The sequence below is a fragment of the Pantherophis guttatus genome, chromosome 2 (genome assembly GCF_059756535.1).
Source record: "Pantherophis guttatus breed Tessera chromosome 2, ASM5975653v1, whole genome shotgun sequence".
Taxonomy (NCBI): Eukaryota; Metazoa; Chordata; class Lepidosauria; order Squamata; family Colubridae; genus Pantherophis; species Pantherophis guttatus.
In genome coordinates, this window is record NC_142064.1 from 76457149 (window position 1) to 76483121 (window position 25973).

The 25973-nt window shown below is 33.3% G+C and overlaps 1 protein-coding gene across 13 annotated transcripts in view; it reads right to left on the reverse strand.

Annotated features, from left to right (window-relative positions):
- Positions 1 to 25973, reverse strand: part of NFIB (nuclear factor I B) — a 284732-nt gene that overhangs the window by 51528 nt on the left and 207231 nt on the right. For 4 of the 13 annotated variants that reach the window (XM_087886292.1, XM_087886291.1, XM_034410449.3 and 1 more), the window contains exons 10-11: positions 24439 to 24521; positions 14181 to 14269 (exon numbers count right to left, since the gene is read on the reverse strand). The exons of 1 other annotated variant lie outside the window; for it this stretch is intronic. In XM_087886292.1, the coding sequence (XP_087742418.1) occupies positions 14181 to 14269; positions 24439 to 24521 (172 nt within the window). Of the gene's footprint in view, positions 1 to 14180; positions 14284 to 24438; positions 24522 to 25973 lie in introns of all 13 variants that reach the window. 8 more of the 13 variants (XR_015732277.1, XR_015732276.1, XR_015732275.1 and 5 more) reach the window with 3 other exon arrangements.

Consider the following 25973-nt stretch of genomic DNA (forward strand, 5'->3'; position numbering starts at 1 on the left):
AAACGAATTATAGTCAGCAATCGGATTCTTGTTGCAACACAACTTGACAACTTTAACATTTGCCTAAGTATTTCAAACTGCCCACCATATTGTAATTGTGTTAAAAAGGACCACACAAAGTATTTATCAGTGTTATTTATGAATCTTTGGAGAATGGTACATCTCTCATGTTATTGTTATGCAAATCCACAAGATTTTTACAAGCCTCTAACTAGCTGTCTATTGATTAGGTTAAAAAATACACCACATTGGCTTTTTATTATAACTAGATTTACACACTTATAGAGGAAATAAAAATTGCTTTAAAATGTAAAGTAGTACGGTAGTTCCTGAGATAGATTCATGGCAAATGTAATGTAAAGCGGACTTAAAAGTATTTCTGGTCTAGAAGTCTTACAGAAACTAGACACCACCATTCAGTCCTATTTTCAGAATTAATGCCCGGTTAAGAAGACCATACAAACCAACTTAATAGAGCATGCTCTGTTATTTTTTTCAGGTCAAATAAATATTTTGATTTTTTTTTACTAGTATTATAATAACAAATTTTTAACAATTTTATGAAAACATGTAATAAGATATTATATTAAGTAACTGAAAGAATGTTATCTATAAAGTTAACAAGGAAAATTATTGACATACTATTGTTTACCTTACAGATTCTTTTCAGTCACTGATAAATGATGCTAGCCAAAGTCATATCTGAGCCAATACCCGAGACTTATTTCCTATATGTCAGACTTTAGTACAATATATGCCTTAAGAACAGATGCAGCACACATAGATGCTTAGATCAAAATTAGGCCTTTTATAAAACTTAAAGGTTATAATCAAGATATATTGTAGCTATTATTTTGTAATTTTTAATTCTAATAGATCTTGAAATTTGTCCATCATCTTTACCTTTTTAATTTAGTGACATATAGTTTACATATTTGCCCATTATGTTAATGCATAATAGCATTAGGCAAGGCAAAAGAAAAGAGAAACAAGAATAAAGCAAAATAAATTGAGGGTAGAACAGAAAAGTATTTAGTTTATATGAACAACATTCACTATTATTTTTCATAACTTTGCTTACATCACATCCATACACGGATTTATGCACTACCTTTTATTCTTTTAACTTCTGTTCTATGTCTGAGGACATCATAAAATTCAACCAATTATAACTTACAATAGTTTTCCCTTCCTCTCTGTCCATTAATTCTTCTTTCATCTTGTTAAGGAATTCTGTGAATACATGTCTCTTCACTCAGTCTTTGGCAAAGGAGAGTGAGATCCCAGCTTCATTCAATCTGGTCTATCACACTTGCCATCTTTTTTTTCCTTTATAACTTATGTTTTATTGATTTTATAGCAAATTCTCTTGATTGTTATAAGTCACTAAGAGTTGTTGAGAGTCAAGTGGCATACATGTTTTAAAGCAACAATAATAAGCCAATCACCAATGAAGCACTACCCTGACATAGTTGTAGGCAGGGGTGGGTTCTAAATTTTTTTACTACTGGTTCTGTGGTGTGGGCGTGGCTTATTTTGTGGTCATGGCGTGGTTTGATGGTCATGTGACAATTCTTTAGGATTCAACAGAGGTACTGGTCTGCCAGGCTTTTAACTGCTTGCAGAGCTGTACGGTCCCATTTGTTTTTGGAGCGTTCCGGTCTACCCATTTGTTTTTGGAGTACACTGGTCTACCACCAAACTGCCTTTTACCGCTGATCAGCTGTAAGGCGGCCCTTTGAAGTGCCACAGCAAGAGTTTAAACAGATCAAATGTTCTATCCGACCAGCTGGGACTCGGGAGGCAGCAAATAGATTGGGGGCGGGGTCAGGCAGAGCTGGTATTTACCGGTTCTCCGAACTACTCAAAATTTCCACTACCGGTTCGCAAGAACCGGGGACAACCGGTAGCAACCCACCACTGGTTGTAGGTTTGCTTGGTCTGAAAAAGATGAGAGCTGTGTCAGAGGTTTGACCACACTGGACAGGTCTCATCGGACAAGTCAGACGAAGACAGTGTCTCCCGTAAATAATAATATATGATGTAACTTATAGAAACTATAGAAGATTGGTCATCGCCTGGATCAACACGGACTATATACGATTTTGGAGATCCTATACCTCTGGTGACAAGTGGACTACAGGGTTCAGGGAACTGCTTGAACAATTAGAGCCAACAGCTCCTGCACTACTAGAAGAAAACCTGCATTATTTGTTCGAAACATACAAAGTCTTGGTAAATCAAGTCCAATGAGAAAAGAAGATCTGAAAAGAATGTACCCATTCTGGAAAGAGTAACATTCAGAATCAAAAGTAACAGAACAGAGGATAGCAGATTAATGTACTGTAGATCTGTCATCAGCAGAGAAAGCCAGCGTCGTTATTGAACCATTCTCATTCCCATAGAGATCCTCTACTCTACTTTCTCCTCAGAAAGAACCAAATCTTCTATCTGAAAAAAGCGAAACTGAAACAAATCTGAGCATATGGAATACACAAAAATGACAGAATAAAGTTGCCTCTTTGAAGCTTGTGACAAAAAAACTCTAATAGTAGCACAAGTATTAAAAGATGTCAATACTGAAATATTGAATATAAGCACCAGATCATTGCAAAAAATACACCTACTGATGTACACAGCACAGCTGTAGTTATAACTGAAGGCCTTGGATGCAAAATCAACAAGCAAGAAAAAAAGCCAAATAACCCATTCTCAATTTGGAAGATCAGATTATAAAATAAGATCAGCACGCTAAGATCACATGCAATCAAATTAGAACAGAGGAAAGAAAAGAACTTGAAGAACAAGAAGATCAAAGAATACCTGTTCATAAAATATCACCTGGAGATAAGGAACACCAAAGAAGCACTGAAAATAATAAAGCAGAAAATAACAGCCATAGCCAAGAAAATCATTGATACTGAACTTGAATTGCACATTAAAGATACAATTTCAGTCGAATCAGAAATGTTTGTACCAACCAATCAATGGAGAGACTGCAATGAAACAGCCAACACTGACAAAGAAATAATATAGTTCTAGGCAGAGCTATCTGACAATCAAATAAGAATGCAGCTTGGATAAAGGAGATAGAAAAAAAAGAGGGGGGGAAATAAAGTTGAAATGAAAAAAATTGTAATAACATCAGAAATGATGGAGAAAAGGAAGATCAAGAATTGATTAGCACCAGGTGAAGATGAACTCCATGGTTTTGGGTTGAAACAACTGAGTGATCTGCATCCATTCATTGCCAAGCAGTTTAACAACATACTGCAAGGCGTTGAAATTGAAGTTTGGTTAACATTTGGCAAAACCTACCTGATAATGAAAGATCTAACCAAAGGGGCAGCCCCAGGCAACTGCAAGCCAATTTCCTGCTAATCAACAACTTTCAAACTGCTAACTGATGTGGAGCTGATACAGCCCAAAAGCATCTAGTTGAAATACAAGCTTTCTATCTGAGCAGAAAGGAAACCATCCAAATAGGATCAGCTTCTACCTGTCAAGATGATTTTAGAAAAGTGTTACAAGAAGGAAGCCCAACTTGAACGGAACTTGGATTAATTATGTTCAACTCCTTGCCACATGACTGGATAATCAAATTACTATATATAATAGAAGTCAGTAGAAACATCAGAATCTTTGTGCAAAGATCAATGGCACAATGGAAAACACAGTTGCTTGTCAATGGTGATGGACTTCTACATATTAATATCAAGAAAGAAATCCTCATGGAGACTCTCACCACTACCATTTCTCACAGTAGTGATTACTCTGTCAACGATACTGAACAACTCAAGATATGACCATTAAACATAAAAAAAACATCTGCAGGTTATCCTTTACATGGGTGATCTGAAACTATATGGAAAAACATCACCTGAAATGGAATAGCTGTCCATTTATAGCCAAGATACTGCAAAGAATTTAGACTAGAAAAATATACCAACTTTACCACCAACAGAGGAAAATGGTGAAAACTGAAGGAATCAAGCTGTCCTATGGAAAAAAACATCATGAATCTGGATGAAGAAGATCAATACAAATACCTAGGCATCCTTCAGGCTGACAACATCAAGTGCACTGAAGTCAAGTTGAAGGTTAGAAGTGAATACATTAAGAAAGTGAAGAAGATCTTAAATCCAAACTCAGTGGAAGAAATACCATCAAGTCAATGGATAATATACCAGTTGTGAGGTACACAGCTGGAATTTTGAACTGTACTCAAGCTGAAATAGAAGCCCTGAATATGAAGAGCAGAAGACAATGAAACATGCCCTTCATCATCTGTGATGTGGACAGACTCAACATCTGTCAATTTACCAAGAAGCATAGATGGGCATGGAATGTTGAAAGTACACCAGACAGTTGAAGAAGAAAAAGAGGTATTGGAAGAATATGTGAAGGATAGTGAAGAAGATGCATTAAAGCTAGTATACCATGTGGACTTACTGAATTGGGGAGAGACCAAAATGGCCTACAAGAAAGATCAAATATAGACTAAAGAAGAGACATGACAACACAAAGTATTACATGGCCAGTACATTAAAAAAAAAAAGGCAAAGTAGATAATAAAACTTGACAATGGCTAAGAACAGGAAACTGGAGAAAAGAGACAGAGGGGCTAATTCTTGTTGCACAAGACCAAGCCTTAAGAACGTATATAAAGCCAGAATTGAGAAGACAGCAACAACTGACAAATGTTGTTTATGCAAAGCAGCTGAAGAAACAGTGGACCACCTAGTTAGCCACTGTAAAGAAATTGCACATACTGATAAAAAATAAAGGCAAAACAAAGTAGTAACAATGGTGTGTCGGAATATGTGCAAGAAACACCACTTTCCTGTAAGTGTCTAGGATTTTAGAATTCAAGCAGGCAAGCATTTGCAACACAACATGCCAGACTTAACAATTTGAGATAAGAAAAACAAAAAAGAAAATCTGGAAAGTGGACATTGCAATACCTGGAGACACCTGGAAAAAATATCCCAAAATAGAAAAAGCTGGAATCAGAAGTAGAACAACTATGGCAAAAGAAAGCAAAGATAGTACCAATAGTAATAGTGCCTTGGGTGCAATCCGAAAATTTCTGGAGCACTACTTGAATGTTATCAGCATTGACAAAATCACTATTAGTCAATTGCAAAAGGCAGCAGTTTCATTTGGAACAGCTTACATCTAGCAACATCTTTAATATTAGGAAACAATATCTGCCTGTCCCAAATCCTTGGGAAAAATTCAATAGATACACAAAAATGGCATGACCAATCTAAATATCCATCTGACTGTGCAACCAATAACAATAACAATATTTTATTTTACAATTCAACCCTTTGCTCTATAAGACAGAACCATCTAAGCATACCTTCTGGTACTGTATATAGTCCACATTCCTTCTTCATTCATTTACCCTTGACCTTATCTTTTGTTGTTTTACCAAACATATTTGTAAACTACTCTATTCCTTAGCTATGAAAGCCATCTGTGTGACTTTAGGCTAGTTACTCTCTCTCAGCCAAACCAGCTCACGGGGTTGGTGTTGTGGGGAAAACAGGAGAAGGAAGGTGTGTTCACCACCTTGAACTATTTGTAAAAATAATAAAGGTGGGATACAAACCAACCAACCAACCACTAAATAGAGTAGACCGAAACATGTTCCTATATCAGTGATGGCTAACTTTTTTGCCATCACGTGCCAGAAGTGTGTGTGTGTGGGGGGTTTCGCGCATGCATGTGCCCACACCCATAATTCTATGTGCCCTGCCCCCATGCATGTGCATGCGATCCCCCCCCCACGCTCCTGGCACGTGATGGCCCGGTAGGCTCCGTTTTTGCTCTCCCCAGCCTCTAGAGCCTTTCCAGGAGTCTGGGGAGGGTGAAAACTGCCTCCCCCCCCGGAAGCCGGAAACGGCCTGTTCCCTACTTCAGGTAGGCCCAGAAGACCCAAAAATCAGCTGGCTGGTGCACGCATGTGTGCCGGAGCTGAGCTCGTGTGCCCACTGATATGGCTATGCGTGCTATCAGTGGCATGCGTGCCACAGGTTCGCCATCATGATCCTATATGCAACAATTTTCACTTCTTTCGATAGTCATTCATACAAATGAATGAATTCTACAAGGGCCTGGTGGCACAGCAGACTAAAGCACTGTTATTAACAGTTATTAACATCAGCTGCCTGCAATTACTGCAAGTTCAAATCTCACCAGGCTCAAGATTGACTCAGCCTTCCATCCTTTCTAAGGTAGGTAAAATGAGGACCCAGATTGTGGGGGCAATAAGCTGACTTTGTATAAAATATACAAAAGTATGAAGGCTATTGCTTAATGCATTGTAAGCCGCCCAGAGTCTCCGGAGAAGGGTGGCATATAAATCAAATTTAAAAAAAAAAAAAACAACTTAACTGGGCTTCTTAATTTTCTCCATCTTTTTGTCCAACAAATCTAACATTTGTTGCAAATAATTTTCATTCATTAATAAAAGAGGAATTCAGTTCTCAAAACACTTCAGAACTAGTTAATTTTTTTACACATTTATTCACATTTTATTAAACAAGCAAGAGAATATTGCACATACTTCTCTTATTCCCTGCATAATACCGAACCGTTTGCCAAGAATTTCATCTCTTTTCATACATTCTTCTATCATATACTATTATTTACTTCACATTCAGCACTGAACTTTAAACCACATTCTTGCAAAATTCAAGCCTATTTGCTTTATTATACACTTCCACTGTGTCAGTCTATGCACAGTAAACTTTCTCACAGATACAAATTGTCAATGAAGCGATAAAGGAAAAAAAACTCTGGTCTGCCACCTTCGTTTGGCACAAGGTTCACCATACAGCCCAACATCTTCTCATGAATACTTAAGGAAACAACTCCCTATACTTCATGCATTGCCCACTTGCTATTACTACTTTGTTCTCTGTGAAGGAAATCAACTGCATTCTCCAATCTTCAGGCAAAGATGCAGTCTTTATACATATATTAAATAAATCAAAGTGACTCCATTAGCAAACCACATCTGTATTTTAACATTTTTTGAAATTTGAATATTTATGTTTTACTTTTCAATGTTTTTATTCAATATTAACATAATATTCATTTCAATTCTTTTTCAAAATCTTATCCTTTTACTTTTCAATATTATTTTCACTACTAGCATCCATTTCAATTTTTTTATCATTCCCCCAGAAACCTCTAAAATATTTCTTCCAACATTCTTTCACTTCAATTCATCACAAATCATTTCATTACATTTATTTTTAAATCCATTCACTCTGCCAAATGCTTCATTTTAATTTTCTTCATCCCCTTGAATAATTCTGCATTTTTTTCTCTATACAAAATATATAGTATCTTTCTCTTACACTCACTTTTTGCATTAACATTCTATGCTTTTTTGTACGATCATGGATTTTTTAATTTCATATTTTACCAAATATTTTTCCCATACTTACTTGATTAACGCAACACGCTTTTGTGGCAATTTATGACATTAGTCATTTTGTTCTGTTTTAAACAGTTATAACCAGGCTCAAGGTTGACTCAGCCTTCCATCCTTCCGAGGTAGGTAAAATTGCTTAACGCATTGTAAGCCGCCCTGAGTCTCCGGAGAAGGGTGGCATATAAATCAAATTAAAAAAAAAAAAAATGAAGACCTAGATTGTGGGGGCAATAAGCTGACTTTGTATAAAAAAGAACACCACTTGGGGGGGCCGAAAGCCCTACTAAGCAGGTATATATAAAAGTATGAAGGTTATTGCTGAACGCATTGTAAACTGCCCTGAGTTTCCGGAGAAGGGTGGCATATAAATCGAAACAATAAATAAATAAACAAACAAACAAACAAACAAACAAATAAATAACATCTTTATGTCTACTTTTTATTCATTCCATTTGGTTGAGAAATTATGTCTTATAATATATTTTCCTAAGGATTTGTCTTCCTAAGTGTGAACGTCGCACCATCCTTCTACACTATCTTCAAATATAACAATCAAATTATTGTATGTTTACATCACTTTTAGGCATGAATAGATTTATGCTTAAATTGTGTATCTGAAACAAACAGAATTTCAACTATACTCATATTCATAAATCATCATTCTCATTCAATTTGGGATTTCCAAAGGGCCCAATCCCACTCATTCATTTATGTCACCCAATAATTTTTTTTCTCCTGGATCACATTCATTTAGAACATTGAACTTTTTACCCCACCCCCCAAACTCATCTTTCATTCTATTATTATCACCATTCACTGAAGCTTAATATGAATCTATTATAAATCTATCCATTCATACTTTTAGTCACACCCAAAACAACCTAGATGTCACAAATCTATACCTTCTGACTTATATTTTAGCCCCTTCAATCATATTTAAACCTGAGTCTTTACTTCCATGCATTTATTCATCAACTCTAGTCCACAAAATTATTTAAATTTATTCCACTAATCACCTTTCTCTTAATTTTATAACTATATAACTAATCTATCATTTAGTTTCATTTTACTTCATACCATACTTTTTACCATGTTCTTTTCTTACATTCCAAGTTTTTTTAAGTAAGGAAGAGAGATTAAGCTACCAGTATTGGTTGTGCCAATGTCACATGCAGCATTTCCAAAAGCAAAACCATAAGCCAAGTTCAATCTCTAACTAAAGAGTTGCTTTGCAAGATAAAATACTGTTCCACACATCCCAGCAACCAATATTACAAAATGATACTTTCTGGATGCATGTTATTGTGTCAGTGATGAAAACGATTATGGCCTGCTTTAGACATTCTGGACATTTAAGAGGGTGCTGAGGAAACTATTCCAAAGATCAAGAATGGAATGTGATATTATTATAGACAGAAATGGCAGTATGTCTTGAATATATAATAACTAGACCCAAGCGACAAACATCCTGTTCTTGGGATCAATTGTTCATATGCATAATTAATACACTCAGTGTCAAATTTCATGATTATTTCAGAGCTTATCTGTTCCTCCTGCTGCCACATCTGTTGGTTCCTCATCCTGTATACAGGATATACCAGCAGAACTTATTTTTAACTTTTGATAGAACAAATCAGAAAGTGAGTCAGCATCTCTTGCTCTCACCCCTCCTTCCACTCCTGAAACCCTCACCCCTAAGTTCCTACTTACGCATTTCAATGGCAAACTTCCACAGAATATTTTCTGTTTGTTTTGTTTTTACAAAAAAGCAATCAAATATGTATACTAAGTTGAACAGGCTTCATCCACCTTTTCCTTTTTCCTTACCCTGTCCTGAAACTGCTTTAAAAGGGCCCCATATGCTGCATTTTTTTTTTTTTTTTTAGTGAAACACAATATTGTCACCATGTCCTCTGTTGGCCTTGGTGACTGAAAAAGTAGGAAGGGGGGGAAATAGCCCCGGGTGTATCCCTGACACATTGTTTTAAAATACAGTACAGGCGAGATCAGCCAAAAAGCTTATTTTTGTATCATATCAATCTCTTTTTCCTAACAGAATTTTAATTTGCTTCATCTCAATCCTTTCAGAAGTTATTTCTTAAAAGATAAAACCATACAGGCATTGATTATTTTTCTCCTAAACTCCTTCACAAGAAATGCTTAGCAAGTCATGATACAACTTTGCAGGCACTGATGTAGCCAATCATTACCATAAATTTATTTTATTTTGTAAATGTTAAGAGAAACATCTCCTGAAAAACTTTGCTCTTATTTATAGCTGAAGACATTACGCAGACTAAAATGGAGTATATACATTTTGTGATCCACAAGGGGTTAATAGTCCACTTCACAGCTGAGAGCACTTTCAAAACATGCTCCTCCTTTCCCAAAAGCACCACCAAAATCATCTGACAGGAAACATAAGATTAAGTTTATCCTACCTAAGAGAACAAAAGGGTGCTCAGAACAAACAACTAGTTTACTCTATTGGAATCTCTTGTTTCACAAAATACAGTTGAAGAAATTGTTTTCTTTCTTTTCCTTTGTGGATTCCCCACTGCACCCCATGTTGGTCATATTGTAGTTTTGCTGCTTTTTCCATAAATGTTAATTTAAAGTGCCAAACATAATCATGTGGAAAATGGACATTATTGATTCCTATGGTCTATTGTTTTCCCATTCTCAGTCCCTGAAGTTCAAGTTCAATCTGGAATTACATCATGTCTGGTTTCTCCTGGTTACCAGACGGCTTGAGACGTGACCACAGCTACAGAAAAAACAAACAGCCTTCTTCACGCTTCGGCTTCCCTATCGATTCAAACGAACTTTTTTTTCTCCCTCTCAAGTATGCTTCAAGTATAGAGCATGGTTAATTTAGAGATTAAGTTCCAAATTAGATTATCTAATGGCATTTTAATGGATTGCTGACCCATTTCCTGTGGGATGGCAGCAGGCAAGTCTGGCTGGAATACAATTAATTTCTTAGGAAGTGTTCAGAAGATGTTTGCTTAAATGGAAAGGAAACATAATTCTCTGCACATCGTTCTTTATTAGAGAGCTGGGTGAAACTATAACTGAGATAGTGACAAACTGATACAAGCCAGAAATCCTTCCCAGCTACCTCCTGTACTCCAATGATTTTATCAGTCAGTATTTTCATTCCACGGTTCTTATTTATAAAAACTGAATCTGCAATTTTAGTCCACACAAATTTATGATATTTTAGGTAATTTGAAAGAAACAAAAGAAGAAGAATGAGGTTACTGCTACTGATTTTGTTCTTTTAAAGTTTAGATTTAAGTTTGAAGCTTTAATCTGCAAGGCTGTTCTGACATTAAAATAAAGTTCCCAGTCTTCTTTTTCCCATACAGTAAACTCATTTTACCTGCTTAACAGCAACAGAACAGCTCTTCAGAGTGGAAGGGGAGCAAGGAAAGCTGCTACAAAAAGTTATATATTTTGATACCTCCCCGGTTTGGATAGAGTAGAAAAGAATTTCAGTGTTCTGAGCCCAAAGAAGATTTGTTTTGTACTTCTCCACCAAGATGGCAAATTGAAAGCAGGAAATGTTAACTTAGGATCTGGAAACAGCAAAATTAAACTTAAATTGGCATTCAGGATAATCCTTTATAAAACCGAATTAAATGCATCCATTTTTAAAAACACAAATTAATAATACCTGATAATTATTGCCCTGATGTTACATTTTTGAAAAGTCTGGCTGAAAACTTTGAAAGTTCACAACTGCTAATAGTTCAACACTATGGTCAGCAGTAACTGACCTCTTTGGATCAGCTACATCTACCACATGAAATAAGGGTTAATATTGCATGTTGTACGTTGCATAAGCATTTCTAAATATATAATTCAATGTAATACCAAACATTAGAAATTGCAGCTTCCTCACTAGAAGCCATGATGACATCACAGAAACGAAACAAATTATGTCATGACACAAATCAAATATTGCATGTAGTTTACATCATTTGAATAATGATGCTATGATGCGATATGATTTGCCCCAATTTGACCTTTCCATCAAAACCTTTGAAAAAAAGAAAGAGAGACAGAGACAGAGAGAGACTTGATTTTCTTAAACTATGTTCCAATTCAAATTACCTCAGATATAGAGCATATAAGATATTCCTAAAATTTTATATATTTTCATGCTGGTTGAATTTATATTAGAACAAATATCCAGGAACTGTATTGGCCTTTCTTGGTTAATTAAATTTTATTTAAACCATACTAAAAGGAAATAAAACTTATTTCTAAATGTATTTGGGCAATGCTTATTATGTTTAGAGTATTTTCCCTATAAAGGCTAATTAGGAGGTGATTATAAAAAAATATAGACATTATTTAAACAAAAGGAAAGTAGGGGCTTATAAGTAAACAATTAATATTCAGGGGGAGTTCGTGGTAAGAATGCTAGAGGCAAAAAGTAGGATCTCAGGAAACAGTATGGGCACTATTCAAAAATTTATTTACACAATCGCATTATGTTGTGAATAAAAAAGTAAATTACCATCAGTTTGTCTGGCCTAGCCCAAAATAATCTCTTTTCTCTAAGGTTACGTAGGCAAAATCACCCAGTAAAATTTGAATCAAGGTCTGCTGTTCATTCACACTAAGACAAGGGACTCATAACATGGGGTTCTGAATATCTCTTTTGAAGACTAGCTTGGGTTTTCTCCTGTCTGAAATGGTATAGCAGTTCTGAAAATACCATTAAGAATGGACAAATGCCCTTTCAAAATTCCACTCCCAAAACGTAGCTACTATCTGTATCAAAAATGACATGACATCTTCAAATCCAATGCCCAGCTTCCTTGTAGAATAAATTAACTAGATTCTGAATTGGAAAAATGATCACACTTCTGCTGACTCCTGCCTTTTCTCCATCTAGACTGGCGGTATGACGGATTTGAATCCAATATGTTTGTAGTCCTATTAATAGTTCATGTACTAGTCATAATACATTTTAATACATTTGATTTACACTCTTTCTCATGAAGGTATTTACAAAATCAGTTACAATAAATTGAAGAACCAGAATTTACAGAACATGGAATATTTAACCAAGATTTCCCCCCCAAAACATAGTTTTGGGGGGATTAAAGATTAACTATAACAGTGATGATAAAAATGTACATAATCTCAACTGAACATAACTAATAAAATATATAAATTAGAAATATGTTAAATTTTTGGAGAGAACAAATGGACATTTAAGAGTTCAAAGAGTAGCTATAAAATATGTTTCTTTAAAGAAGCTTTCTGAACAAAACTAAGCATGAGACATAAATATTGGTTGAAATGAACCTATAGAGATCATTTTTCTATTTACAATTGTATGGTAAGCCAAACAATCCAGTCTATTCAGATTTATCAGTTCTTAAATAAAATAACTGGCAATAATAACCAATTATATACAGGTAGTCTTCAAATTACAACCATTTTTAGTGACTGTTCAAAGTTATAACAGCATTCAAAAAAGTGACTTTTGACTGTTTTTCACACTTACGAACATTGCAGTATCCCCACATTCATGTGATCAAAATTTGGACCCTTGGCAACTGGTATGTATTTATGATGGTTACAATGTCCCAGAGTCATGTGATTACTTTTTGTGATCTTCTGACTAGGAAAGTCGATGGGGAAACCAATTTCACTTAACAACCATGTTACTAACTTAACTGCAGCAACAACAAGAAATGTGGCAAGAAAGGTTGTAAAATGGGGCAGCACTTATTTAACAAATTTTGGGCTCAATTGTGGTCCTAAGTTTGAGGACTACCTTTATTCAAGTTAGAAAGCCCATTAAAATATGAGTGATAATTTCTAGGACTATAACAGAGGATAAGGGAATTAGGATGAAAGACTTCATACTTCTACTTCGCAGCTCTTAGTGTATAAGTGTATAATGAGAAGGAAAATTAGTTTGAATATGTGTGTGCATATATGTGTGGTTGTGTGTGTGTGCACTGAAGAGAGTGAACGTGTCTAAGATTCCACTTGCCAATCATTCTTTTCATCCCCTTTCACTACATCTCCTGAAACTTTCCAAGGATTTACTCTTGTATTTGGGGAATTATCTGGAATGGTATTTCGAGGAAAAGGGAACAAAATAGAAAATAATACTTTTTCATGACATCAAATTGAATCAGAAGCAATTCTGTAAAGATTCAGAATTACTTAATTACACATATCAACTAGCATGTTAAACTTTTCCCATCAGAATCTATTGCAAAGTAGCAGTTTCCGTTTACTTACTCTGAAAGTTATTTTTTGAAAGGGAAGATGAGCTAAGTGTAGTTAAGTATAAGACAGTTTTACCTTATTTTCTAAATTCATAAATTCTACCCATGTGATTTCTCAAATAGTTCCTTTAGCTATTATCCCTTTGTATTACCTAATATCAAACACCCATTCTTGTCATGTATTTTATTCTTAAAACTGCTTCTTAATATAATATAAGCATGATATAAATTTCAAACTTCAAAGTGCCTATCCATTTTTGCTATATTGCTTTCTTCACATAGTTTTATACTTGACGGTGTATCAGTATTTGGCATCCTAAGTGCTTAACTCTAATGTTCATTTGACCTAAACATGTAATTCAAAAGATGTTAAATATTTTACAGTTAACATTTTATCCTGGAGGCCAACTTATACAGATAATGAAGAACCCAAGATAGTTTAGGTGCGGAAATAATTAAAATTTTACCTTTGCCAAGTAATTCCCAATGTATCCTCATTGGCACTGGGGTATAAATGCCTGCCGTTTTGATTCATGGTCCAGTCACATATCCTCAGCTGTCAATTGAAACCTAGCAGTCAGATATGGATCGAGCAGTACTACAGTTTTTAGTATTTAAATGAATGCATGCAAACTAGCATTTTATATGGTACAAACCTTACATCCCCAAGTAGTAGTAGTGGGGGTGGGTGGGGGGGAGAACAGTTTTAAAAAATAAAATTTAAATTATTATAGTGCAAAATAAAATTGTACACATTTACAAAATGCTACATGAATATGCTTTTCTATTAATCAAAGCATAAAAGAACAACTGGAATTTAGCAATTAATTATATTATAAACTTAGCTGGAAACAAAGTAAATATTAATGTTCAATTTTAAAAGAAAGAAAATAAAAAGCACTTAAAATTATTCAATCTCCAGGAAAAAAAAGAGAGAGAGAAAAAATCAGTATCTTTGAAAGCATGCATTTGGTGATACACAGATGACATGCAACTTATAGGAAAGGATCCAAAATTACACAAAGATCTTATATTACTGTTCAAGAAAGGAGGAGGCATTTGTAATAGAGGTTGATTAATTTAGGGTTACTCAATACAGCGTCTCTTAACATGCACTGGTAAAATAACCTAGTTCTTAATTCAAGATAATAGCATTTAAAAGATTTTAAATACAAGAAGAAATTCATTACATGTAAGCTGAAATAAATGTTTCCCAGATCACCAAATCATCAGAATACCTCTTTAAAAAAATTTACCCATGTAACTCTATTCAGCCATTGTCTAGAAGATGTTAGCATTTTTCTTAAAGATCTAGTGATTATATTTATATCCAATAAAATAAGCCTTATCTAAACTTTTAAGAAAACAGAGATTTTAATCTCTATAAAATAACTAACATATATCATGCATCAAACAGCACCTTGAATTTAATACAATAATGTGACTATGATTAATTGTATATAAATGCCATTTCTTTCCCTCTCCACAATATGTAGTAAGTGGTTCTAAAAGATCAATGTTTTAGTTTAAGCAGTGACTTTCATAGCAATTCAATTTATTGCACTCCTTTCCTGAAAAAAACATATGCGCTGAGTAGAAGACTATACTCTTGTCCTGACCCAGTGTGAAGACTCAGCAACATTTTTTGGCTTCGTCTTGCTGAGTCTTCAGAAATGGAAACACAGATTTTTAATAACTGTTTTCTTAACTATCATTTGAAGAACTCAGCAAGAGACACAGATAATTATTTATTAATTTATTTAAATGTTTCTATATCTTCTGCTGTTAAATGTAATCTCAAAGTGGTTAGGAACTAAGTAGACATGGAATCATGCAGACAATTATTTTTTTTTTGAAGTATAGTAACAATGGCAGAAATTATGCAAAGAAAATGGGGTATTTTTAGAGTAAATCCTATTGCTGACAGATATGCTGGCTGCATTTTTATACCACTTCCCATAACTAAGTTTTTTTTTTTTAATTATCTAAAGGTTTAATTCATGTTTTAAGATGTGTGCAGCCACTTAATTTGAGTAAATGGGTGGGGAATCTTTCTTGGAAATTTGTCAAATCTAACTTCTGCTGTATGTTTTCCATTTATATTAATCACCCTTTCTCCTTTTTTTGGAAATGAAATACTTAATTTTTATGCAATAGATTTTAATTTTGTTTATAATCATAGTGTTCAATTTTTATAAACACTGTATTGTACAATTTATCGCCTTGAATGTCCTGCAGGCAAAAAGGCAAGGCAGAAATTGAACAAATAAGCAAGCAAGCAAGCAAACACCGAATGACAGAAAGAGGCATGAATGGAGTGTGCAAACTATAGTTTGTTAAGTGTAATCCAGCATGAGAGCTAAATTACAAACAAGCTTACAATAGTTGCTCTCCTGCTGAGGGATAGTACAGCTAGAACCAGAATATTGAGGAGTTTGTATCAGCTGAGCAGACTGAAACCATGTTTCCTGATGTTTTGAGTTCTAAAAAGTTGTTTGAACAAATATTTTGGCAAGGTTGTTCTTTAAGAATCTTCAAAAGTCTTTAATAAAAACAGCAATATATTGCTAATAGAATTTGACTATTTGGCATTTGCAGAAGACAATAAGACCTGATTTAACACTTATTGTACACACAAAACATATTTAAATGTTTAAATGTCATTTGCAAACCCTCCCATATGAACTGTAGCATAGTTTAGAAATTAAAATTGTACTAAACAGATATACACAAACATCAAGCAATATGCTGCCTGCGTAGTACAACAAATAGTCGTACTATATTATTGATGCTGTCAGCTTTAAAATGGTGATGGAGGACCAACTTTTAATCAGCATGTAGGAGATCAATAGAGGTAGAACGCTAGGCCATTTCAGCACCATACAGCTAATACTGCTGCCCACGAATTTCTGTGTGTCATTACACTCACTACCTTACCTCTTTTTATGATAATCCAGTACATATTTCTATGCTTTAGGATACTACCAAATTAATATGAAATATACCTAGATTAACTATTTATTTTTGCAACTGAATATGGCTTCTCAGATATGGCCTACTTTATACATCTGACTCTTCTGCTCTGTTAATATCTGTGATGTTATCAGCCAAAGAGCAAGACAACAGATCCCAAAGGAATTCATGCGCAAAACAAAAATTGTGCGTTTCCATTTTTTTTCCTCATCTGTATTACACGTCTTCATGTTGTCTATAGATATTCTCAATCATCTAGGTCATGGTTGTCCCAAAGGTGCTTTTCCATAAGGGAACTGGACTATTTTCGTCCCCCCCCCCCGAAAATGTTTTGCTTCTGTTCTTGAGAGCAAAATTTCTCAAGGAAAAACCCAAGAAAGTCCAGTTGCTTTTGGAAAAGCACCTTGGACACATACATGTCCTCATGTTACATAGCACTTAAAATGATGCCTTAGAAGATCTTTTAAGAAGTTTGCTCATTCTTTCTGGGATTGTTTTTGTATGTGTACATGCATGTACACATATGTATGTAAAACATCTCTTTATTCAAGAAATCCTTCACATTGAATAAAATGTTCTTAGTTGGGGGAGCCTTCTGAGATATCATTGAGGACTACTGTACTGAGGATATAGGAAAGAAAAACTCGATGCTAGAAGATTTGTTGAATATCTCCTTAAATCAAAATAAGACAAACTTTGTGGCTAGAGATGCATCTGAATATTTGGAAACGTGTGGTACAAATAATAATAAAATGGCTTCCATAACAGGATTGTATTTTCACAAAGAACTGGGCATGGACAATTATAAAATGCCAGTTTCCCATAGAATAATTAACCCCAGAAGATGCTCTCTCCAACCCTTATCGGCCTTTGTGGGACACAAATGCATTGTTGAAAATTAATATTGTATTAGCTCTAGATCAATTGTGCTTTCATGTCTTTGGTTTATAATTTTATTACATTAAAAAGCTAAGTATGGAATTATACCAAGCTAAGAATGGAATCTGCAAATCAGAAATCGCTCAAACATACAAGTGATACATTTTGTTAAGATCAATGAAAATATCTGTGAATGTTCCACAGAAATTCTAATACTATAGAAGCTATTAGTCTCAGTGTTGTTAAAGAAAACACATTATCTACTATTATTTTTAGATAATAATAATAATAATAATAATAATAATAATAATAATAATAAATAAAAATAAAAATAAAAATAAAAATAGTACAGGAATTACACTGTCATCTGCTTTGTATACAAAGCAGTGCTAACTAAGAATATTCAATCTTGAATCCCAAATATTATGTATTCAAAAGTAGCCAACAGGTTTTGATTCCTGTCTTTATAAATTAATCCTATTTTCAATCAGAAGTCAGAAGGGATAAAGCATTCAGTTCCACATGCTTAGAAAATGTTTCTCAATTTTTGTGTGTGTGTTACTTCTACAAGATTCAGGGAAATGAAAATAGCCTTTAACAATCAAATACAACAAATGTGGTATTTACTTATGCTTAGTAAGATATATAGTGTGTTGAATTGAGATTATATCTAAAAGGTGGAAGCTTATTCCTCACTAGCTGAATGTCCTGACAACTTTCAAATCATACTCTTCCCTCATTCCCTTCAAAGTTAGAATAAGGGTGCTGGAGAGAGATTATGGGGGGAAAGATTTTCCATGTTTCACCTCCCAACATACATGGGACATTTTAATGGCTGGCCAAAAGGGGAGTTAATAAACAAGTCACCTTATAGAAATAATCTGAATCCAACTAAGTGTGCTTTTAATTTCATTCGCTATCACTACCCAAAAGCTACACTTTAAGAGAAACAAAATGTAAATTTTAACTTACATTACTCCAATTGGCTTGGCTTTAAACAGATGAATACCAAACCAATTAAAAATACATCAGTTTTGTTTTCATCCTGATTAAAATCCCATGTACTACCAACCAGTCAACTGCATGCAATCAACTGAACTATGGCTGAACTAATTTTAAAACTAAAATCCTAATATAAAGTTTATCCCGAAGTAACTGATTATAAAATTGTTGTTAGGGCAACAGGTGCTGATTATTGGAGAAAGTACCAGCATCATATTAACAACATTTTTTGAATGTCTTCAATTCTTCTTTGATTTTGCAAAATGTTCATCTAAGGTGATATGGCACTCTAAAACAAAATTTTGAATGTTTTGCATGTACTAGCTCACAGTTTTAAAATACTTGGTCTAATCACAAATTAATGATTAACTTAAATATGTATATCATTTACTGTTCCTAATTTAAATAAAATTGGTTTCCTTCCACATTTCTCTGGATAATTCTTCAAGTGTTTATAAAAATTAGTTATACCAGACCATGATGGGGTTTTTTTTTGTTGATTTTAGGAAATCTATAAACATTTGCATATTCTCATTGTTTGACTGAAATTTCCTTTCAATGTGTTTCCTTTCCAACAAGAGTAGGTAAAAGATGACCTCTTATTCATTACATGCTTCTTTTGACAGTCATGTGATCAGATTTTACGTCAAGCTGCAAGTTATGATAAGGCACACAATATGAACAGCCAGATAGCTCACTTCCTGAATCTAAGTTTGTTTAAATTTGTGGATCTTTTACTTATTGCCTAAAGCAAGAAGTATTATCCTGAAATTTTAAGACAAGATAGACTTGAAACTACCTCTTTTGTTTCATTTATGTGCTCTGAACAAATTAACCAAGGGAATTCATTATTTCTAATTAATCCTTAAAAAATAGAAAATGTATATTGAGGCATATTCAAGATCTTATATATAAAGAGTAATTATTAGTAATTCTCTATTTTAGAATATATTTTAAAACCTGGGAAAGGCTAAAAATATATCAGAAAATAATGCTAGGAATATCTATTTCCATGTTGTAATAAATTCCATTTAAAGTTAAGCAGTGCAAAGATATTTGCAAAGATAAAGGTGTGTAAATTTTGGAATGATTAGATAAAACTAATATACAGAATACTAATATTTTCAATATAATTTGCAACTACTATTTTATTTAGGCTTATTTGTTTTCTTAAGTGTTTCTTTTTTGTAAGATTCAAAAATCTGACATTCACTATTATTATAAATCCTAAAGAAGTTTTATTATTATTATAAATCCTAAAGAAGCGACCCCAAGTCTTCGGAGAGGGGCGGCATATAAATTGGAGTAATAAAAAATAAATAATAAATAAATAAGTTTTTTTTTTAAAAAAAGTTCATTTCCTGAATGAAAGGGCACGGGAAAACTTGTTGGTAAGAGTAAGTAAGGGGTTACTCTTGAAAGCAAAATCAGATCTGGAATCCCTTCCATAGCTCTCCTAAATATATTGGTATGCTTCAGGAAAAAAAAATCCTTACACCAAGGATGATAATGCACTGATGGTGTTATATCATCAGGTGAAGAAACGTCTACAAGCAAACAACCAAGCTCAGAGAGCATCAAGGACTCCACAGTCCAACTCTCCATATATACTAATATTATTGCCTGTTGAACTTAATCAGCTTTTACCACAAAATTTATCTCACATTCTAACATTTATTTCAAGAGATGTGCTGAAGAAAATTTAAGGGATACTTCATTGAATTCTTTGCAGATTCTGTGGATTCACACAGTGCTTGATCAACTATAATTGATAACAAAATTAAAACCAAATATAGCACCTTATTGTTCAAGAAAAATTCATGAATAATTACTTCATTATTATTATTATTATTATTATTATTATTATTCGTGGGGAACTCTTTATGCAATTATTGAATCAGAGCGCCACAATTTCATACTGGGTAGGGAATGTGTATAATAGAGTCAATATTTAAATATATATAGAAAGTGCTATATCAGTATTTGTTAAACTGAAAGTTAAATTTAGCAATGGTAAGAACTACAACCATAGAGAAATGAATGTTCAGATTTATGATTTTAATAGTATTTTTGACTTTACAATTATCAATATATTAAATTAAATTCTTTTAATAATAAACTGGTCAGTAAATTAAAATGTATTGCTGATGCTGTTCTCAGTATAATCTTTTAGAGCATTTTGAGAAATGCAAACATTCCAGCAACTCTCTGTAATAAATTGTTTTACTGGAATTTCTACTAAATTTTTATTTATATTATTTATAAATAGACTATTTATAAGAAAAATCACCAATAATATAAGCTGCTTGAATTTATTATAAATTATACAGTCTATATTATGGCTTCTTTTAACAACAACAACAACAAATAGCACTCTATATTAAACCTCTCATAAATGAAAAGAATAAATCTCTACAAACCTCAAATTTGTGAAGCTGTGTATGTACCTATAAGAATATTTATTCCTAAAGGTTCAGAGTATATTAAAAGGAATAGTAGATGTTTAAAACACTTCTCTGGAACTGAAACCATTGGCTTTCTAATTTAGAATTTCTCTCAGGTAATATAAAATGATTGATTGCCTTTATTTCATGTAACTTTTGATTTTTCCTTTCATTCATCATGGTCTATTTTAACCTAAATGCATTTAGGATCTGCCACAGGAAGAGTGGTCTCTTTTAAATTGTTGTAAAGTAATGAAAAGACATAATAAATCAATCTTATTTATGTCTTACCAAAGCACAACCTTTACTCTATCCAAATAATTTAGACAATTTCTCCCTGGGAGTTTTTCCAAATAAATAAATAAAATTATATTGCACTGTCGTTTCCTAAAGTTTTTAAGGAATCAGATCCATGTAATAAGAGGAAAAGTGAAGGGATTTTTTTTTTTTTAACTAGGCCTAGAATGTAAACTTAGTTTTAATTTGTACTACAAGCTTATTTTTTGTACCGCACTGCTTCTATAAAATAATTCAAGTTACCAGGTATTCTCTACTTAAATTTCTAAGAATGACTTCAAATCCTACAGTCCTGCATTCTGTTTCTAGCAAGGATCAACCTGTTATAGAGTAGTGATATCTTTAGCATGCAGAATTAAATAGCATACTGACTCTGAACATGCCAATCTTTTATAAACCTAGAGATAAAGGTAAGAAACTATTAACCCCATAACTGGAATCTGTTTTTAATGTTCTGCATTTTGGGATTGTTTTAATAACAAACATGTAAGTTAGAAATGATATATAAATAAATAAATATCACCATCATTTAGGTCATGAAAGGGTATCAGAAAAAAAAGTGGCAACAATGAAGATCCAAGATGGCTTCAGCCATGTGACTGTAAGCTTCATTCCAGAAAAATATAATTCAAAAATCATAAAATATAGATTTTATGGTATAGAAATAAAATTTAGAAATAAAATTATTATTATTATTATTATTATTTATTATTATTATTATTATTAAATACACTTGCTGCACATTTTAATACAGTATTCCTTTGTTTTTTCTCCATGCACTACATATCATTTAAATAAGACCAGTTTTAAATCCTTACACTATGCAAAATTGTTTAATGCTGTTTAATAGAGCTCTTTTTAAATAAATATTGACATGGATCTTACTATTCATACAAGAACTTAGGGAATTTGTTTAAAAATAGGTCCATGTCCAAAATTATGATTTATACAATATTTTTATCTTCTACATATCCTATTTATATACTTCTATATGATTAAAGTTTTGAACTAGAATCTGGGGGAACCATGAGTTCTAATCTTTCCTCTGTCATGGAAACTTGGGTGACTTTATTTTCTTGGGGCCAATCATTCTTAGCTCAACACACTTCACAGAGCTGTTGTTTGTCATGAAAACAGGAGCATTGTGAATACTGTCTTGAGTTGAATAAATAAAGTAGGATTTATATTTAATAAATTATTAATATATACCGTGTTTCCCCCAAAATAAGACCCTGTCTTATATTTTTTTGAACCCTGAAATAAGCGCTTGGCCTTATTGCCATGCACTCAAAAGCCCAATTGGGCTTATTATCAGGGGATGTCTTATTTTGGGGGAAACAGGGTATATCAATACATACACACCACATATTATTTCAGTTATATGGAAAGCACTGTGCAAAACTGACTGCCTGACTACAGTGTCAGAGTAAGAATGTTTAACCAATTTAGAAACAATTGAATGCTGTTAAGTCTATCTTTCTCTTTAACTTACAATACTATCTTTACTGTGAAAAGATAAGAGAGATATTTATATCATCTTCTTAATGTCATAAAGGCAAAATGCACTAGGAAGTTATTTGAAGAAGCAGTGATAAAACCAGTATTGCAAATAAAAGTCAAGTTCTCTAAGTGATATTTTAAGATTGGTTACTGCTTTATTAATGATCTTAAATGGTTTTATTATTTTTGAAATATTGTATATCTAGAAGGAACTTCATTTTGAATATCACTACTACTACTACTAATAAAGGCAGGACAGGATAAATTTTAAAAATCCATAATCGCAAGCAATGGTATTACTACAGCTTTGCTGATGGAAACAAGTCCAGGACACTATAGCTCCTAATTAAACATCACTTGCAATTTTAAATGTCTTGTATCTATTTATGTAATTAGGAACTATTCCTATTTCAGTTTCATTTATATTTCTTTATAAATCATCTTGATATAATATGATCTTTATCAAAGCCTAAGTATCATATCAGAAATGAACTGATTTAAATAGCTAATATATATTTAATATTTTAGTATCTTTCTTTGATGCTTTCACGAATAAACAAAACAAAATAAAACAAAATAAACGCCAACGCTTCCTATATCCAAGCATTTTCAATAGTGTGAGATGTAATATAGGGACAAGTGCCTTCCAGACGTTTTAGACAACCACTTTCATAACCCCTTACTGCTAGACATACTAGAGAGGGGATTTAAAATCCAAAGTATCTTATCCTAGTCTATCAAGATTTTGCTGATTTTGTGCTGTGGCCCATTGAGTCGCAAAGAAACAGACACGTCTTAGCAACTGAACAACAAGAACAAAATACCACACTTTGGGCATGGAGAACAAAAATAATTTCCAGATTCATCAGTACAGTACCCCACTATATCACAAGAAAGGTTCACATGAACAAATGCCAACCTAACTACAATGTCTCAAACTGTATTCATTATCATGAACCATGCATTAATTTTGGACAACTAGAATTCATTTTTTTAGTATGTAATATATGTTGCCCAGAATTGCTTCTGTGAGATGGGTGGCCAAATACACATAATAAATAAATAAATTCTTGTGTGTCCGTGTGTGTCACTTTTTAATATACCACCACCCAAAAACTATATTTTCAGTTTGGGAAAAAATATTTGCAGTAGATGCCCGGTATTAATGAGGTGTAACGTATAAAATCCTACTAGAAATGTAACTTTTATTAGAACCTGGGAAAGAAGAAAAAGATCTTCCATCACAAGCTATCAACAAAGCACTTTAACTCTCATAATTTAGGAATTGGGATGTTCTGCAATATTACCCGATTATATAATTTATTTATTTTTTTTGGAATTACTTGATGCTAGTGCAGAAAATTTAAATGTTTAAAACTGAAATGCTAAAAAACTAGATTGCTAGTGAATCAATTTTCCTTGAATCTGACCAGATTTTTTTTCTGTTTTTTAGAATAGATAAAAGGTTTATCAGGTAAACACAGGAAGTTTCTTATATTACAGGCTTCATAAAGATACTGAATCCCTTGAGATTCTGTTCTACACTGAAGTTCAGTGATAGCAAATAAGAAGGAACTTGTTGCAAATATTTGTATTTTTCATTGTTAATACCTATGTGAAACTTGCCCACCTGTTGCTGGTGTAGGAAGGAAGGGTCTCTTGGACTTAGTCCCACATATCGATTGGCTTGAGTGGTACCTGAAGCTGTATAGGCTGATTAAGGAAGAACAAAACATATTGATAAAGACAGAAACCTACCTCATATTATTCAAATATGAGAGACTCAGAATTATGAAGCATGAATCTGGTTAAGAGCATAATTCAAGCCTGCCTATTGACTTCAATGGAATCTGCATGAAAATAGAACTACATTATCAATAATCAAGTTTCTAAATCATTTAATTTTTTTTCAGTTTCATTTAAGAAAAGTTAATTCAATCTGATTCTCATCTTTTACCACTTTATTAGAATTCTACCAGTGGAGGCACAAGCAAGGTAAAACTAATCCTTAAGCCTTTGTGTATGTATGAGTCTAAGGTACATTGCTTCTAATACTATTCATATACAAAATGCAAATGTTGATTTAAGATTTGTTTTTATGTGGCATTAATAGTTTTTCTAGTGAGAGCTAATTATTTTAAATCACTGGTAGAAACTATAATATTATGATCAGTGTTCAAAATTAAGTACCGTACTTGTGAAGAAAAGACAACGTAAGAGCTGATATTCAGCCTAGGACATGGGTGTAAAACTCAATCATGTCACATGATGTATTGTGATGTTTTTTGCCTTTGCAGAACTGGAGTGGCCATGGCCTGCATGTGACACATCTGGCCTGCAGGCCGCCAGTTTCACACTCCGGCCTAGGAGGTTCACGATCATAACATTTTCTTCTGTTGAATCATGTGCTTGAAAAATAGAATCATGAATAAGTCCATTTTCAGTGAAAAGCACTAACTCTTGATTGCTCAGGATTACAGGTAGTCCTCAACTTACAACCGTTCCTTTAGTGACTGTTTAAAGTTACGACACTTTAAAAAGTGATTTATGATCAGTCTTCGTACTTACAACTGCCATATCCCAAGGCTTACAAAATTCAGACTCCCAGCAATCAGCACGTATTTATGATGGCAACAGAGTCCCGGTGTTTATGTGATTACTATTTGCGATTTTCCCAGCCGGCTTCTAACAAGCAAAGTCAAGGGCAGAAGCTGGATTCACAGATTGAAGGCATGATTCACTTAACAACTGCAGAGACTTGCTTAATAGTCAATAATTGGCAAAAAAAAGTCATAAAATCCAGCATGACTCACTTAACAACTCCCTTGCTGGTCCCAACTGTTGTCATAAACTGAGGACTACCTGTAGTCTATCTAATTAAATTGATGGTTTTGCTCTACTTCCTAAATTTGAGTCACAGTATCCATAATTTTATAATGATTTAACTGCTATAACCAAATCATTAAAGAATGAAAGGTAAGTGCAATAAAGGTGAATTAATTTCAAAAATGCAGACTCACTTTTTGCAAAATATGATTTCTTAGAAGAATTACTATTAAAAATCCACTGAAAAGCTACAATAAATGATATATCTACAGTGGGGTATAGGAATGTGAGTGTTCTTATTGGTAGTGGAAAGAATCATTTAAATATTTTTTAATAAAA